Source organism: Toxotes jaculatrix, chromosome 9 (genome assembly GCF_017976425.1).
Source record: "Toxotes jaculatrix isolate fToxJac2 chromosome 9, fToxJac2.pri, whole genome shotgun sequence".
Classification (NCBI taxonomy): Eukaryota; Metazoa; Chordata; class Actinopteri; family Toxotidae; genus Toxotes; species Toxotes jaculatrix.
The window spans coordinates 25,123,091-25,138,485 of record NC_054402.1 but is presented as its reverse complement, the minus strand read 5'-3'; the positions used below and the strand labels follow the sequence as shown (position 1 = coordinate 25,138,485).

Sequence of the window (15,395 nt, the reverse complement as noted above, 5' to 3'; positions counted from 1 at the left end):
CAGTCATTACAAGGATGACAGCACTAGCATGTTCAGCTTTATTGCTTGTCGGAGTTGGGAAACCAAGTTGGCCATCTTTGTCACATATTGCCAGCGCCAGTCCTGCTTGAATGACACATCAATTACATCAAGGGTTGTTTTTGTCAAGAGACCAATGCAAAGGCAAATAAGAAATAAGCTGAGGCAGTGCTACACATTCATGCAAGTTTGTAAATGAGATTCTTCACTGAAACTGAAACCTGGGAAACTGAATTCAGTGTTTTCAGTCCAAAGGCCCAAAATATTTAGTTTACTATCAACCAAAAAAAAGAGAGAGAGAAGTAGCAAATCCTCATATTTAAGAAGCTAAAAAAGCAAATGATTGTTGTTCTTTGTGACACAGGCCCAAAAACACATGTACTGAGCCGCATGTACAGAGGCACAAACATGGTAAAATGCTCTAATGCTCCTTAAACAGTGAGCTTCAACTGAATCTTGAAGCTTGGGGATTTTCAAATGATAATAGTAGTATAGTTTGTCATGGATGAGTGAGGATTCAACTTGATTCCAGTCCTCATTTTGCTTTTATTTACAGAACAGGAGGAATGATTATAGCAACCAGTGACACGTTTGATATACATATGGGCGCAGGACCCGACATCTACCTTCTCCTGAATCTCCTGCTTCTCCTTGAGGGCCTCCTCCAGCTGGGCTTGTAGGTCGCTGATCTGAGCCAGGTTCTGGGCAGACTGAAGTCAACGAAAACACAAGGGGAAAAAAAAAAGTCAGTGAGCAACATGATACAGTAAGTGGACATAAAACATGTTTAATCTTTTAATCCATCTGATGGAAGAATAAATAAGGATTTCATTTTCAAAAATATGTCATCAGTTATACGTATGCAGACTATGGATAAACTGAAAGTCTTTAAAACTAAATGTAAATCCATCAAGTACCAACCAATAATAAAAAAAAAGTGCAGATCCACTTTTAAAAAAATGATGACGTCACACTGACATTACCTAGACAAATATGCCAGAAAGATTTTTTTTTTTTTTGTCTGGTGAAAGCATATCAATAAAGCTCATTTCAGTGTGACCTGTGTGAAATATTTGAGACAAGTGCTTTTTTTTCACAGTAGATGAAGCACTCTGCTGCAGCGAGTCCCACAGGGAGTTCAGCTGCTTCAATTTAGACAGAAAGGATGGATTCATTTGGAGCCAGTGGAGGCAGATCACTCATCATCACTCATCCCCCATCCTCCAGTGATGGAAAGGGAGTGCTTTTACTCCTCTTTCATTTCCACTTGCTGCTCATCTGCACATACAGCTACATTAATACTAATGGGGGGGGGGGGGGGGGGGGTTAGTCAAAGACCACCATGTTTCAAAAATGACTCAATTGGCAGGGATCGGTGGTTAAAACAAGTCAATGTATATCTCAGGCCAGGGATTTTACCGCTTCCAAATGAGCTCTGGATTGCTTTATGACATGATATGGTGGTATATCTATCTATCTATATGTGATGTGATATGCACAACATGCAGGCTGGACTGCATGTGTCTGTGTCGTGCACACATGTTGACACGTCAAGATGCAGGCAGGTTTTTCGTTACTCGTTTAAAGTCAAATAAAAAAAAAAAAAAGATTTGCAAAAGAAATAAATATGTTCAATGCATTTGTTAGAGCTCAAGGACACAGAGTGAATTTTGGTGAGTAATTCTAAACGTAAACATAACTTTGGTTTGTTCCAAAGAAAACTCCACAGGGTGACTTTATCATGACTCATCCTGAGTAAGTGTTTTAGAAGCTTTTCCATCTCAACAAAATTATATTCTCAAATAATAAATACTGTTCTTTCATTTACTGTTCTGATTATTTATTTATTTTCTGAAATCAATTTGAAAACCCTGAGCACTGACATAAAATAACAGCAATCAGAAGCCTGCAGTGTGACAATGGAATGATTATAGACTTTTACTGTGTTATTACTGAATTATACATCTAAACATTAAAACGTTATGCGCAGTTACTTCATTTTATATTGATCAAGGTCTCAATCTATAGTATTTGTTTAAATGACAGGTTTTTGTCTTTTCCAGAGTGGTAATTATGTGCTCAAAACAAAATTCAATCAATCAATAAAACTGTTGGTGTTGACTTGTCCTTCATGCGCACAAAGTACAAGACAGTATCACACTGACCCGGCCCCTGGCCCCAGGCCCCAGACATACAACTACAGAAATCAACTGTTGGCACTGTGAAGTTTGAATACGCAAAATGCATTTACTGTATATATGTTATAAAGAAATGAGGACCGTCCAACTGAAGGTAGTAACAGTATATATAGTAGGCTAGCTCACTCTCCACTGTCTCTGCTGCTTCTGCTGAGGTCTTAATAAGCAGCAGTAGAAGTAAACCAGTCTGGCACTGAACCTCTGTCCTGACCACTAGAGAAGGTGCAGACTCAGAGTGTATCAGGGGGTTTTAAATGTATCTGTATATGTGATGGGACCCTGCTCAAGCTGAACCAGGGTGTGAAGTTCCTTTTTGAATAGCATGACTTTTAATTGGCAGAAACTGGCCCACACACTATTTCACATAAACACGCAACAGACATAAAATCCTGCTGTTGCTCTGTGGACTGAACTTCATTTAATATTTAGGTCTTTATATGAAAGTGTTTGTGAAATGGAAACTGTAAATGTCAAAGAAAGGAAACAAATTAATTGCTAAACATATTAGAAAGCAGAATAACAAAAGGTAAAATTTAAAAGGATTTTTATAATTATTTTGTTATGAATAAGTCATTATTCTGTTTCTATTTAAAAAAAAAACATTTAATTAATCATTAAAAGAATAAATCCTCATAAGGAAATGAAAGTATTATTTAACAAATGTTATTTTCAGGTTTTAATTATTACAGTAACAAACTCCAGGCACAGTGTGTAGAGAGAGGAGAACAGCAGACCTGGGCCACAGCAGCCTTGTGTTTCTTCATCAGCTCGTTCAGGTCCTCCTGGTCCTCCTCCATCCTGGACTGCAGGTCGTTCTTCTCTCTCTGCAGACGACTCAGCTGCTCCTCCAGCTGAAGGACAGAGAGCAAAGCCAAGAGTTGTGTAAACAGATGGACGGTGTCCCACAAAATCAGACATTAGATGGCAGCTGGTTCACCCACCAAAAATAAGTCAATAAATAAATAAATGAAAACAAAAAACATCTTTAGTTGCAGATTGGAAAAACCTAAATCCCACACACAGGATCTGTGCTTCACACAGGGTCAAAGACTCTGAACAATTTTACTTATGAGCTTAATGATTTTGTACTGAAGCACAATTAGGACATTTGAAGCAGAAATGTACTGAAAAGTTGTTTTGTTTAATAATAAAATTGATATTGTAACTTCAAGAAACAACTGTGAAAAGCAACATCTGTTTATTATCATCGGTTAATAAGCTGTGGTAGAAAACAATACAATAAAGGAGGTCATTTAAGAGTGATTGAGCATAAAATGTGCGGAGACATATGCATTAATCACAGCGCAGCGCCAGTTGGAAAAGCTTTTTAGAGTCAGGCATCTACCAGTCAGCTAAAGAGACACGAACAATGCAATTTACCACGGGCCTACCACATCAGAAGAGCTGCTAGTCACAACCCGTACGGCTCACAATAAACTCAGGCAAAACTAAATGGGCTGCAAGTGACTCTGATTTACAGTGATGGCATTGCCTGCCCAGAATTTAAAGTCATAGCTGATATGGTGCATCTGCAAACTCTCTGATCACCCTCACATAAACACTATTAATGCTTTGTACAGTTCGATTTCAGTGGGAGGTAGAGGTGACGCCAGTGGGGGAAAAAACAGACTCATATTTACACTTAGACATTTTAGTAACATTAACTGGGTAACCATTTAAAAAAAGGATCCCTCACTGACAACACAAAGTCAAAAGCAGGTTCACCAGATACAATCAGTCACTTAACAGAGATGGTAACGCAAGTAGCTATTGCTGTTTTATACCAGTCCTACTGAAGAGATCAATGGACAAAACCATTTTTTTTAGCTGGTGCAGAACACAGCATCTTCTCCTGGACTGGATCTTTATGTCGGTGAAACGTCAAATTGCAGTTTTCTTACAAGCTGATGTTATAATTGCAAATTCTAGTTCTAGTTTTAATGAGATATGTTGACTGTTGACTGAGAAAAGTTTTTTAGTAAAAGTTGAACAATTTCATGTGTTCTAATGACAAGAAAAACCATACCATGAAAAACATGGGTTTGGGTATATTATGGTCCTTTGTGTATCATCTGTTTCTGTGTTATTTTTTATGTTGTAGGACCACAACGACATAAAAAAAAACACACAAAAAAACAAAACTCTGTTAGACTTTATTATATTTTAAATAGAAAAATAATCGAATGTTTAAAGGTCTGAGCCACTCTTTTCAGAAAGAAAAAAAAAAACAAGGTCAAAACGGCGTGTCGGCACAGAAAACACTTCAGCCATGTTTTTCACTCGTCCATCTCAAGTGTGTCTGGTATGCTCCTATTTTAACCAGTCCAGCTGTCTGTCTGCACAGACTGTGTAATATCACAATAATATCTGAGTGTTAAAAGTCATATATAAAACTACAAGAATATTTTCTAGACACACTCGTGACTGTCTATACATTTTCCTTGCACCACCTCCATAACTGTGACTAACTGGTCACAGTCCAGAGCTGTGCTTTGACTTTGTGGGTGTGCCACTCTTTGCACAGCAGAGGTTTTTTCTCTGAGGAGAGCCCTTATTAGCTCTTACACAGCCCCCTCTATGATCACAAGGCCCAACAGAGGTTATTTAAGGTCCCAGTCATAACCAAAATATCCAATTAGAGGCTAAAAGCCAGCCGCGACTGCTTCATACCTTCAGCTGAGGGGAGGGACTGTGCTGAAGTAATCCTATTTCTATAATGACTGGGATAATATACAAAAGGCAGAGAGAGGTTGGTGGTGCAGGGCTGTGGCTTAATAAATGATGACTAATGTGACTATGTGAAAAGGGTAATGAATCCATTTGCACATAGCAAGTAGATGAGAGGAGTCAGGGACAAGCAGAGCTGACACTGTGGCATCCATCTTATTAAGAAACAGTCCAAACAGGATGTAGAATGAACCCAACTCCCGGAATCAAACCACAGCTTCCAGACATGGATTTGGATTACGAGGGGAAAATTCAGTTATTCCGTATTTATTTTTATTAAAACCACCCACTGCTGAGACGTACCAAGGTGCACTTCAGTAACTATAAATATCCATGTGGAATCTGGGGCAAATTCATTTACGCATCTCACTTTCTTGTGTTTTTCAAATCCACCGTTAGCCTCGGTGAGCGCTGATAAAAGCTTTGAAAGCAGCTCCAGGACTGTACGGTGGGGGCGGGGGGTATTGTGATGGACACACGGGAAAAAAAAAACGTGCCAGTCAGCTGCATTAAACTGTCATTTAACACATTTAACAATAGACTGTCAGTGCAATCTCAACCCAATCAGGTGGGTCGGCTCCCACCCCCCCCTCCACAGACTGCTCTGGCTCTCTGAGGAAAAATAAAAACTAAGGAAAATGTGTGAGACAATTTTCTCAAAACACTGCAATTATGCCAGGAGAACGGCGGGAGAACGGCAGAAATGGTGGTCCATCTGAAAGAAATGTTATTTGCATGATTTTATCGTCGCTGATGTGGTCAGCGATGCATCAGAAAATCCTCAATTTATGCAATAACCGTTTCTGCCATCAGCTCTCTCAGCCTTTTACTTTACGGCAGACTGGATGCGTGCTGCAGAGGTCACGCTCAAAGACATCATCTCAAAACAAACAGCTGCTGACACATTCATCTTATCGCAGCAATATTCATTTTTCACGTTCTATTTATTGGATCGCACCTTTTGGGAAAACACTTAAATTGCATTTGGTTTTTTAGGTCTTTCTTCAAACTTCTCCACAGTGGTGTTGGACGTGTGTATGAGCAGCTGCAAAGCCACTGGTAGATTAGATTTAAAAGATGGGGCTAATTAAAACTGATGAGCTGTGTTGTCCCTCTACCAACCGTCTCAGTTCTTAATATCAAAGACCTCAATCAGAGTTTAACAGAACTTTAACGAGATCCGTGAGCCTTTCAGACAAACTAATATTTAGCTCCAGATCTTCTCACCAATCTGAGCAGAAACACTCACTCAGCTGAAAAATAAAGTGTGTTGCATTGTCTGTCCAAGTAATTCAGTATGTAGTGTTTCCACAGTACACCTTTTAACTGGATTTAGTATGTTCGCTTGTAAAATTATACTACAACATTAGGACTTACTATACTACAAGAACAGTTTCACCCTCTTTTTCTTTTGAATTATTGCACAGTGTTGACGTCGCCTTATGTCATGTGTAGCCATCGGATGTAGATTTAAGAGTCTTATGCTGGGTCTGTCATTTAGACATGAATCAGTGGGAAATATTAAAAAGTCAGCTGGAGTTTTTGAGTCATGGAGCCAATGTAAATTCACAGGCTGTATAAAATCGAAGGACCCATTGTTTCAAAAATGACAATTAACTTTGAGTCGTAAATCTGCCCGTTATCGCTGTGAACTGTGTGTGTGTGTGTGTGTGTGCTGAGGCAGACTGAAAAGCTTGACAAGTGCAGCGAATAAAGAAGAGGAACAGGCACAGAAGTCAAAGTCATGGAGTGTCAGAGGACAATGTAGTAAATAGAAATAAAGTTTGATGTTACATTATGCAACTCAATTATTATTTACATTTTTTAAGAGAAAAAAAAACAATATTATCAATAGAAAAAGAGTTTGCTAACGAGACAGTAATTGGTGAATTTAACAATCTTTAGTATTTTTTCTTTGTTGTTTGAAATATTTCTAATTGATAAATTTGCAATTGCTTATGACAGAAAGGTATTCACTGAATTACAACGTACAGCAGTCTCAGACCAGACACCTATGCTCCACACTGCTGCTCATAAATTCACCAACTTATTCCAGAGAGCAGTTCTCCAGTTCATTTAAAAACACAGGAAGACTTTTGGAAAAGAGCTGACAGTAACATTTTCACTATTTACTGTCTCCTTCTGTTAAGAGGGTAAAAGAAAAAAAAAAAGAAAAACAAATGAAGGTGAGGGAAAGAAATAGTCGTCCATCCCTCCCTCCCTCCATCTTCTCCTAGTATCTGCTCCTGAACTGCAGCTGTGTCAGCTCAATTATCTCCACCTGTCACTTAACTGTGGACATGCCAGGTCTTATTCAAATGAAGTTTCTACAGTCAGTCATTTCTTTTTAACAGGCAGGAGAGAAAGCACGAGAAGATTAAACCTCACTGATAGAGAGAGTATGACCGAGGGGAAGTGAACAGCAGGAGAAATGTGGGAGTGAAGAAGGAAAAAAGAGGCGGTTTGACCGACATGTGGAACCAGATTGCCATGGGAACAGGGCATGAAGTAAGAAAAACATAAAGAAAGACAGAAAAATATAAAGGTCAAAACACATTAGGAGAAGCTGAGACAGAAAGGCAAGAAAAAAGAAGTCAAAACTAAAGATGTAAAAAAAGAGATGGAGACAGAATAAAATGAGTATTTTAGCAGGGAAAGAAAGAAAGACCCCTCCTTCTCCCAGAATACGAGGAACAGTGGGAGTAAGACGATGAGCTCTGAGGGAACAGATGTGTCCTCTAACCCCTTATCTCAGGCTAAAGGCAATGATTTGACATGTCTGCTGCCGCCCTCCTACCACCACAGATGGCGCAGCCTTATAAAAGCCTCAAAAACACAACCTACGTGATCACCACTGATGATCATTTCCAAATGTTGTGACAGCTTTAGCATTATCCTTCTCTTTCACAGCGAGACGCAGTAAACTTAATTTGTTGCGTCCAGGACGCTTGTGAGAAAGGACGGATTTTTAAAGTTTGAGAGGAGGATTCAGAGAGCTGCACTGACCGCCTGTTTTGTTTTGGAGATGTCCTCCATCTGAACGTGCAGGTCTTCAATCTCCACTTCCATGGACTTCCGAGCTTTGACTGCAGCCGCACAGGTGAACTCAGACTCCTCCAGCTGGAACAGATACAGAGAGCAAAGGAAAATGCATCAGTTCAGCAGCCAGCTTAACACCAAATGTGCTTTTTGAAGTTAGTGCATTACATGTACAGTCACATTCTGTAATTCTATCAATTGAATCTGCTCCCACTTCATGATATTGAATGAAACAGCGGCTCTCTGCTTTTTTTTTTTCAGGGAACAGAGTAATCCTGTACTCTAGACCAGCGGCTTTCACACTGTCAGGCACCCTTTGCGAGACGTGGGAGATTTGGGGGGCGGGGGGGTGGACAGAGAGATGTGAGCCGCCTTTGTGTTTCCATCAAATTTTATAGTATTCTCTCTTAGAGTCAAAACTCAATCACATTTTGACAGCCCCTGCTCTACACCCAAAAAAAAATCTGTCATCTGCTGGCAACACCAAATTAACACCAACCAATCAACACACGGTTTTAAGTCTCAGTGGTGTTAAAAGAGTTTTGTTGTTTTTTTTTTTCCATTTCTCCTGAACAGTGGTTTCCAACCTCAGGGTCGGAACTGGTTCAAGAGATAGATCTGAGGAGTCACACTTGGATTCAAAAAACAGGAAAGAAGGAGAGAAAAGTGCTGCCTTTTTTTTCCTGAAACTTTTTTTGTGAAACTTTTCAAAATGAAGCTGTGATCTGTGAAGGAAATCTCACTCTTTGGGTTACATCTGCAGGCTGTCACGAAGTGCTGTGAGCGGTCACTGCCTTGTTTATGGAGGATCACAGGTCAAAAAGGTTAAGAACCAGAGAACTTAAATCATTTGCATCATATGTGATTACAGTTTCTTTAAATTATAAATGGCTGGCTCAGGTTGTCATCTCAAATTCCTAGAACTGTAGTTACACAACTCACATTTGAAGTTTTCATTGGGAAAAGAGACCAAGAGTGGCGCACAGACATATTAAAGTCCCCCCAAGTCTTCCTACATAGGACAAAGACCTCAAGACTGGAAGAGACACAGTGAGATTGTTTGTGCCTCTGATGTTTTTGTGTGTCTCTCTGTAGCAGTTTGCGTCACTGAGAGACAACTAACAAATGAAAAATGTGGCTGAAATGAGTCCAGTGAAGTTACCTTATCAGCTGTTAGAACACTGGGATTGGACACTCCAGTAAAAACCTGGATTAGGTTCAGTGGCAATGTTCCTAATGTCAGCTGTCAATGTTTTTTTAGCTCCTATTTTCTACAGTACCTGAACACAGCAACTACAAAGCAAATACACTATTTGTTAAGGTGTTGTTACAGTAAGGTGAAAAAAGACTGTAGTTAATGTTGACTGCAGGCTTGTGAAGGGACGTGAACGTTCTACCTTGCAGCACAGAGAGAACACTACTTCCTGCACGGACTCTGAAAGCCGATACTGGACGTAAATTATGAGTGTGGACCAGTGTAAAGAGTAACAGTGACACTGTAAGTGGAACACCATGTGGCTGGTGAAGCAATTTTCCAGTGTTGTAAGACGCACAAATTAAATTCCATTCTCCTCATTTGTCATGTGGTGGCCACATTAATTTCAGAGATCGACCTTAGCAGGTAAAACCAAAACTGTCTCCATACCACTGTTATGAAAACTATGTTACGTACTGTGAGAGGAGAGAAAATATGTTGGTACTTTGGTTGAGCTGACTGTTAAACATCTAGCTCCTCTGAAAATTTTTAGAGGTTATTTGATCTAGAAACTCTAAAAATGTTCACATTTCAAAAATGTGAACATTTCAGCAGCATAAATACAAATAAATTAGAAGAAAGAAAAGTGTAGAGTGTAAGAATTTGGAAAACAGGTTTGATGACCTCTGCTTAACAACTTCTGCAGCTTGTACAAACTTCTGACCAAAGTGTGAAATACTTTTTAGCTTCCACTAAAGGGATATTTAAGATATCTCTATCTGCATCAGACTATAAGTTGTTCCTGGTCTAACCGGTGCAGTTAGTGTACATAAAATGATGTTGTCATGGCTGTACCTGATTCTTGAGCTGGGCGATCTCCCTCTTGCTCGGTGCATTGTTCTTTATGTGGTCCAACATGATCTGGGCGTCAGCCAGCAGGGCCTTGGTTCTCTTCAGGTCCTTCCTCAAACGCTTCTCAGTCTCTATGTCACCACTTCTCACCTGGAACACAGGTACAGTTGGGTGAGGTTTGGTGACTCTACAGATACAGATATATCATATCCAGCCTTTAAAGGCCAAATTATTTATTTATTTGTTTTAACATATATGTTTCAGTTAAATTTTACACACAGTTTAAGAGCTCACAGATAAATGGAAATAAAGTACAGCAGAGTTTGTCAACCAGTCACTAAAAATACAGTTATTACTGTGCTAATATGACTAATGTAACAATTAACAGCATCAGAAAACATGAATACCTTTGATTTTTGTGTTGTCTCATGTTACTGCATTAAAAAGGCTTATTTATAACCTCCATCCAAATTTATGTAAAATAACTTTCACAAAACAGACAGAACAAAACTTCATGTGGGTGTTTGTCAGTACAAGAAACTCCACTGTGGAACTGCACAGACTGGGTCTGACGATGATCAACAGGTTAGTCTACTGATGGCTGTGATCACAGAGGTCACCCATGTTTTGCATTCGCAGTCGTCTCTGTTCCCTCGATGTCAAAGTTGGACATCAGCCTGAACGTTATCAGTGTTGGTGGCTCTCTAATTAGACTCGGCAAAGTCAGAGAAAAATTGGATTCGGTCAGTATAAATAAAAATCTCCACCCACGCACCTCACGAGCAGTGCTGCTCTGCTTCAGAACAGCATGCTGTACCTATCCAGCTCTGCTCGTACCAAACGGGCGTTTAATGTGCTGTGACTATGCAGAAGAAATGTACAGATACACAGGTCAAAGTCCTGTTAGAACACAAATGTCTCTTGATACATTATATCACAGAATGTCTTGTTAAAGTTGAAACTTTTAATCCGTTGTCACTGACTTCAGCTCAGATTTCAGCATCCAGGGGGACGCCACAGGAAATCACACCAGGGTGTCTGTTAGCTGTTTTATCTGAGATGGTGTTGCAGCTCCAACAGGACTGTGATCCATCCCACTGTGTACAGTGTAGTTGTGTAGTTACCTTGTCCTGTGCTGACAGAAGCTTTGACTCCAGCTCTCTCTTCTCCTTCAGCACCTTCTGCTTCTCATCATACTCTTCTTCAAGCTGGACTTCCATTTGCTTCAGCTAAACACAAAACACACACAGAAATGAGTAAATTCATAGTGCACATAAAACTGCCGACCTACGACAGCAGTCACTTATTGTCAGTGAATGAATTGTAATGTTCTCTGTACTAAATTTTGTGCCAATCCAGAAGCTAAACCCAGATATTTAAAACCAATATCTTATATAGTCAATATAGTCACATCGACTGTGAAGAAAGATAATTCTAAAACCAGTCCAGAGTCCAGTCCAGTCCAGTCCAGTCTACAGTAGCTTCTGTTTTCATACATCTGTCATTTATTTATTCATCACATTCCATCATAAATAATACATCAATATGGAAATGTCACTGGAGGACACAGTGTAGAGAATTGCCAGCTTGTGTAAGAGTAGAAAAACTTAATTATGAGTGAGCTAATGAGGACTCAGTTGCTGAAGGGCAGTGATGGGGCGTCAGGACTGACAATGCAAAACAAATACAAAACGGCTTTAATAGCAGTGACAGTAACAAGGCCGAAGATGCACCCAGATCCCAACAAGCACACTGCAAACACTTCTGTAAGAGGAGAGGACGTGAGAGCAGCAGAGTGCTGAGCACGACATGGCTCTGCTGCTGTATCGATGGAAGCAGTGCTGTGGAAATGTGTGTTACGCTGAATTTAACAAGACAAGGTAAAAATGTGTTGAGTTTGTATTAACAGCAAACAGCATCACCCGCCAACGAAAGCAGGAAAAGATCAGATCATTTGTTTCAAATATGATATTATTCTTTAATTACAAACAATAATATCATCCTCACAGTCTGAATGAAAACTTGAGCTTCTTATAAATGCTGCTATTTCTTAGCCCACCCCAGGTGTTTGGCCTTGTGCCCCATCCTGAGAAGACCACCACAAGACGACCTTCTTTTGACAATACTTCTGCTGATGGCGTTCTTTATTTAGCAAATTCTGTATCTGAGATGCTGCTGCTTTTCTATCTCTCAGGGAACTAAGCTTGATGTATTGATCTTCTGATGGTGTGGTAACTTTTGGTCTGACTGACTGTGCTTTGGATACAACTGAAACCTTTAGTCCAGCCATGATTTGATGCTGAGAAAGCTGCTCTTTGTTTAGAATAACCATTTAACTTCTGACACTTTCACTTACTTCTGATGCCATTTTCCACGTCACAGTGTTACTTATTGAGCAACGATCCGCTGGCAACTTAAGGCACAGCCTTATTTATAACACGTGAACTCTGGCTGCACTGGTTGGGTTACTGGTTACTTGAACGAGCCTCTGGTGAGTAGATCAAACCCACCTGTGTGTCATCTGAACGCACGCTTCAATGGATGGGATGCAACTCAAGGAAAGTACAAAGGAGTAACGTTGGTGCAGAACCTGACATTTCTTTCTTCATTTTTATTTCCAGGTTTATAGAAAAATATACGATTTTTCACATATTTTATCTGGGAACTAAATGTCAGGTAATCTTTGTGTCTGTCGCTTCAGCTCTGACCATTCTTTATTTAGCCTCCTGTTGTGAGCCTTTCTTTAATAGGTATTTGGTGGCTACATTTATTACTGATTTAGACCTTTTGTGAGGTATTAAAATTCAGGAAGCAGCGAAGTAAAAGGGTTTATCTTTCACCACAGTGTATTGCTAATCTTGATAATCTTTAGCCTTCTGAGTAGAACACATTAACACCTGCTCTAACATCAAATCACAGCTGTAGAACAAGGAGCGAAAGCAGCCGCGAACTTAAAGAACGTGCGTGTATGTGAAACTTTACCTTCTTGCTGCACGACTGTCTGATCTCTTCCACCTCATCGTCTTTGCTCTCAATGTCCTTGCAATGGGTTTGACGTAAGCGCTCCATCTCCATCTCCAGACGCAGCTTGGCCTGAAAGGAAAACATTGTTGCTATGGGTTCAAAGAGCGCTTTGCTGATTTTCAGCTGTAGTTGAAGATCCCTCCCTTCTTTTAATTCCACCAAGAGATAACGGTGGGTTTGAATAGGCTCTTTTCAGAAACTCTCAGAATCTGCCAAATGCCCCCTCTCACCTCCCACAATATCAGTGCCAAAATTAACATTGGCCAATCAAATTCATCAAATTTACAGCAGGACGTGAAACCACTTTTCTATGACCTTTTTTGGGTCATCCTGGCTGTGGATGCCAGAAAAAGGATCAGATGAAGTAAAAACCTAATGCACAAAAGAAAATCATCAGAATTAAACATACAATGACCTGCAGCTAATTTGTTGCCAAGACATGGCGTTGTGTATTCCTTCAAAGCACAGACAGAAATCCCCGAATAGAGAGTTTACTACTTCTGATTATAAGCCTCATTCATTTGGTTTGTCTGTTTTCCTTCAACTGCAGGTGGTTCCCCAATATTCCATGAGTGCAAATTTAAATTCAAGTGTGTTCGTCACTACACAGCATATATCCATCCATATATTATTCATAAGAACACAAATGTCCACAGTACTTGGTGTTGTTCTAAGTGTTGCTGAGAAGCTCTGACATCTGATCATAGTGGATGAACTACAGCAAGGTAGCCTGAGAAAAACTTCCTTCCCTTTTCTGTTTGGGAGCATCAGCACAGCTCAGTCTGCTGCTGGAGGTGAAAACTGGCTTTCATGCACCAGAAAAACTATTCACGATGAACATGGATAACTTCACCATACACATCTGGCTCTAGTTGCCACTGGTGGCATGGCTGTCCACCAGAAAAACCTACTAGCCAGGCTGGAAACAGCCAGTAGCCCCAAACCCATGATCCTTTGAGCTTTTATCAAAGCCTGTGCTGCTGTTGAGTGTTGCTTAATTTACACTATGTAGTAATGACACCAATTTCAACCATACTGTCCTGCTCTAATCCGAAGTGCTAAAAGTGGAGATCATTTAAGAATGAGTTCAGAAAGTAGTATTATCAGTCAGCTTACTCCTCAGGTAGAAAACACAACAACAGCCCACTTATTACATGGATAGCTACGTATGTCTAATAACCTTTCTGATTTCAGCCTGACCATTTCTGTAACGTTCCGAAACCAGCAATCAAACATTTACATCCACTTCACACCATGGCTGCTCAGTAGGGCAGAGGGGGAGAAAGGAGCCAGGGTTTGATCTCCATGTCTTTTAGAGAAGGTGCCGAACATCTCTGTGGGGAACTCTTCAACCTGAGTTCTGTTATACATATGATTTCTCTCACCTACAGCTCCCATTGGCGAGCTTGTGGATGTTTATGCTCTGATGGAATGAGTAGTGATATACTGATGTGTGTGTCTCCCTGGATATCAGTGAAAGCAGGGGGCCAATGTAATTAATTCCCAATGGCTCCTAAGCCTAATTCTGTATGATGATTACAGGCGTCTGCCTCTCTGGAAATTCTTTTTCTGCTATTCTTTGATTGCATCAAAGACGGCAATCAGACATAGTTCATGTCTAATGTCGTGCTGCTTTTACGATGTCTATCCTGGTGATTTAGGACTTTTATTGTCTGCTGGTAGCGTCGAACATGTTAGCTCGCTCACATATACATGGCTTCTCTCAGAGTGAGAGGATGGATATCAGTCTCAGGCCTGTGGTCAGAGGCACAGAGTTTGAATCAGGATGTGATTAGCCTAGCTTAGCATAAAGACTGGAAGCAGGGGGAAACAGCTAGCCTGGCTCTATCAGTGTTATGTGAATGTTGCTGTTTGGATATCAGTTTTTATGTCTATTTATGTATTTATCTGTCCATCTAAATAACAAAGGGTATTTTCCAAAATAATTTCAAATATTAGTCTCGGTCTGTGCATGTGTTATTACAGCTATAATCAGCAGTACACAGTTGGTAGTAGCAGCATCCCACAGTATCATATTTTAAAACAGCTTAAGTCTATAGCCAGTGGTGTATATGATTTGTAAAGGAGACAAGCCTCCATTTTGTAAGCATTTTATTTTACCATCAGGGTCTATGGCCATCTGTTAACACTTCTCTAAAAAAAAGAGACAGTGGGCTGTATATAAAAAAAAAAAAAAAAAGCTGTCAAGGGCAGTAATACTTAAGTTAAACCTTAACACATGTAAACAAGTACAAGTAAAATATTCATAACACTCACATCACAGCAATGTACTATCTGAATTCCCAGGACTAAAAGGACATGTTGTCGAGAGACAACACCAC

The 15,395-nt window shown here is 40.0% G+C and overlaps 1 protein-coding gene across 9 annotated transcripts in view; it reads right to left on the bottom strand.

Annotated features, from left to right (window-relative positions):
• Positions 1–15,395, bottom strand: part of myo18ab (myosin XVIIIAb) — a 120,719-nt gene that overhangs the window by 19,306 nt on the left and 86,018 nt on the right. For all 9 annotated transcript variants that reach the window (XM_041045632.1, XM_041045628.1, XM_041045626.1 and 6 more), the window contains 6 exons: positions 13,012–13,122; positions 11,154–11,258; positions 10,033–10,179; positions 7,950–8,063; positions 2,951–3,067; positions 645–728 (listed from right to left, as the gene is read on the bottom strand). In XM_041045632.1, coding sequence (XP_040901566.1) covers positions 645–728; positions 2,951–3,067; positions 7,950–8,063; positions 10,033–10,179; positions 11,154–11,258; positions 13,012–13,122 — 678 coding nt within the window. The remainder of the gene's footprint in view (positions 1–644; positions 729–2,950; positions 3,068–7,949; positions 8,064–10,032; positions 10,180–11,153; positions 11,259–13,011; positions 13,123–15,395) is intronic.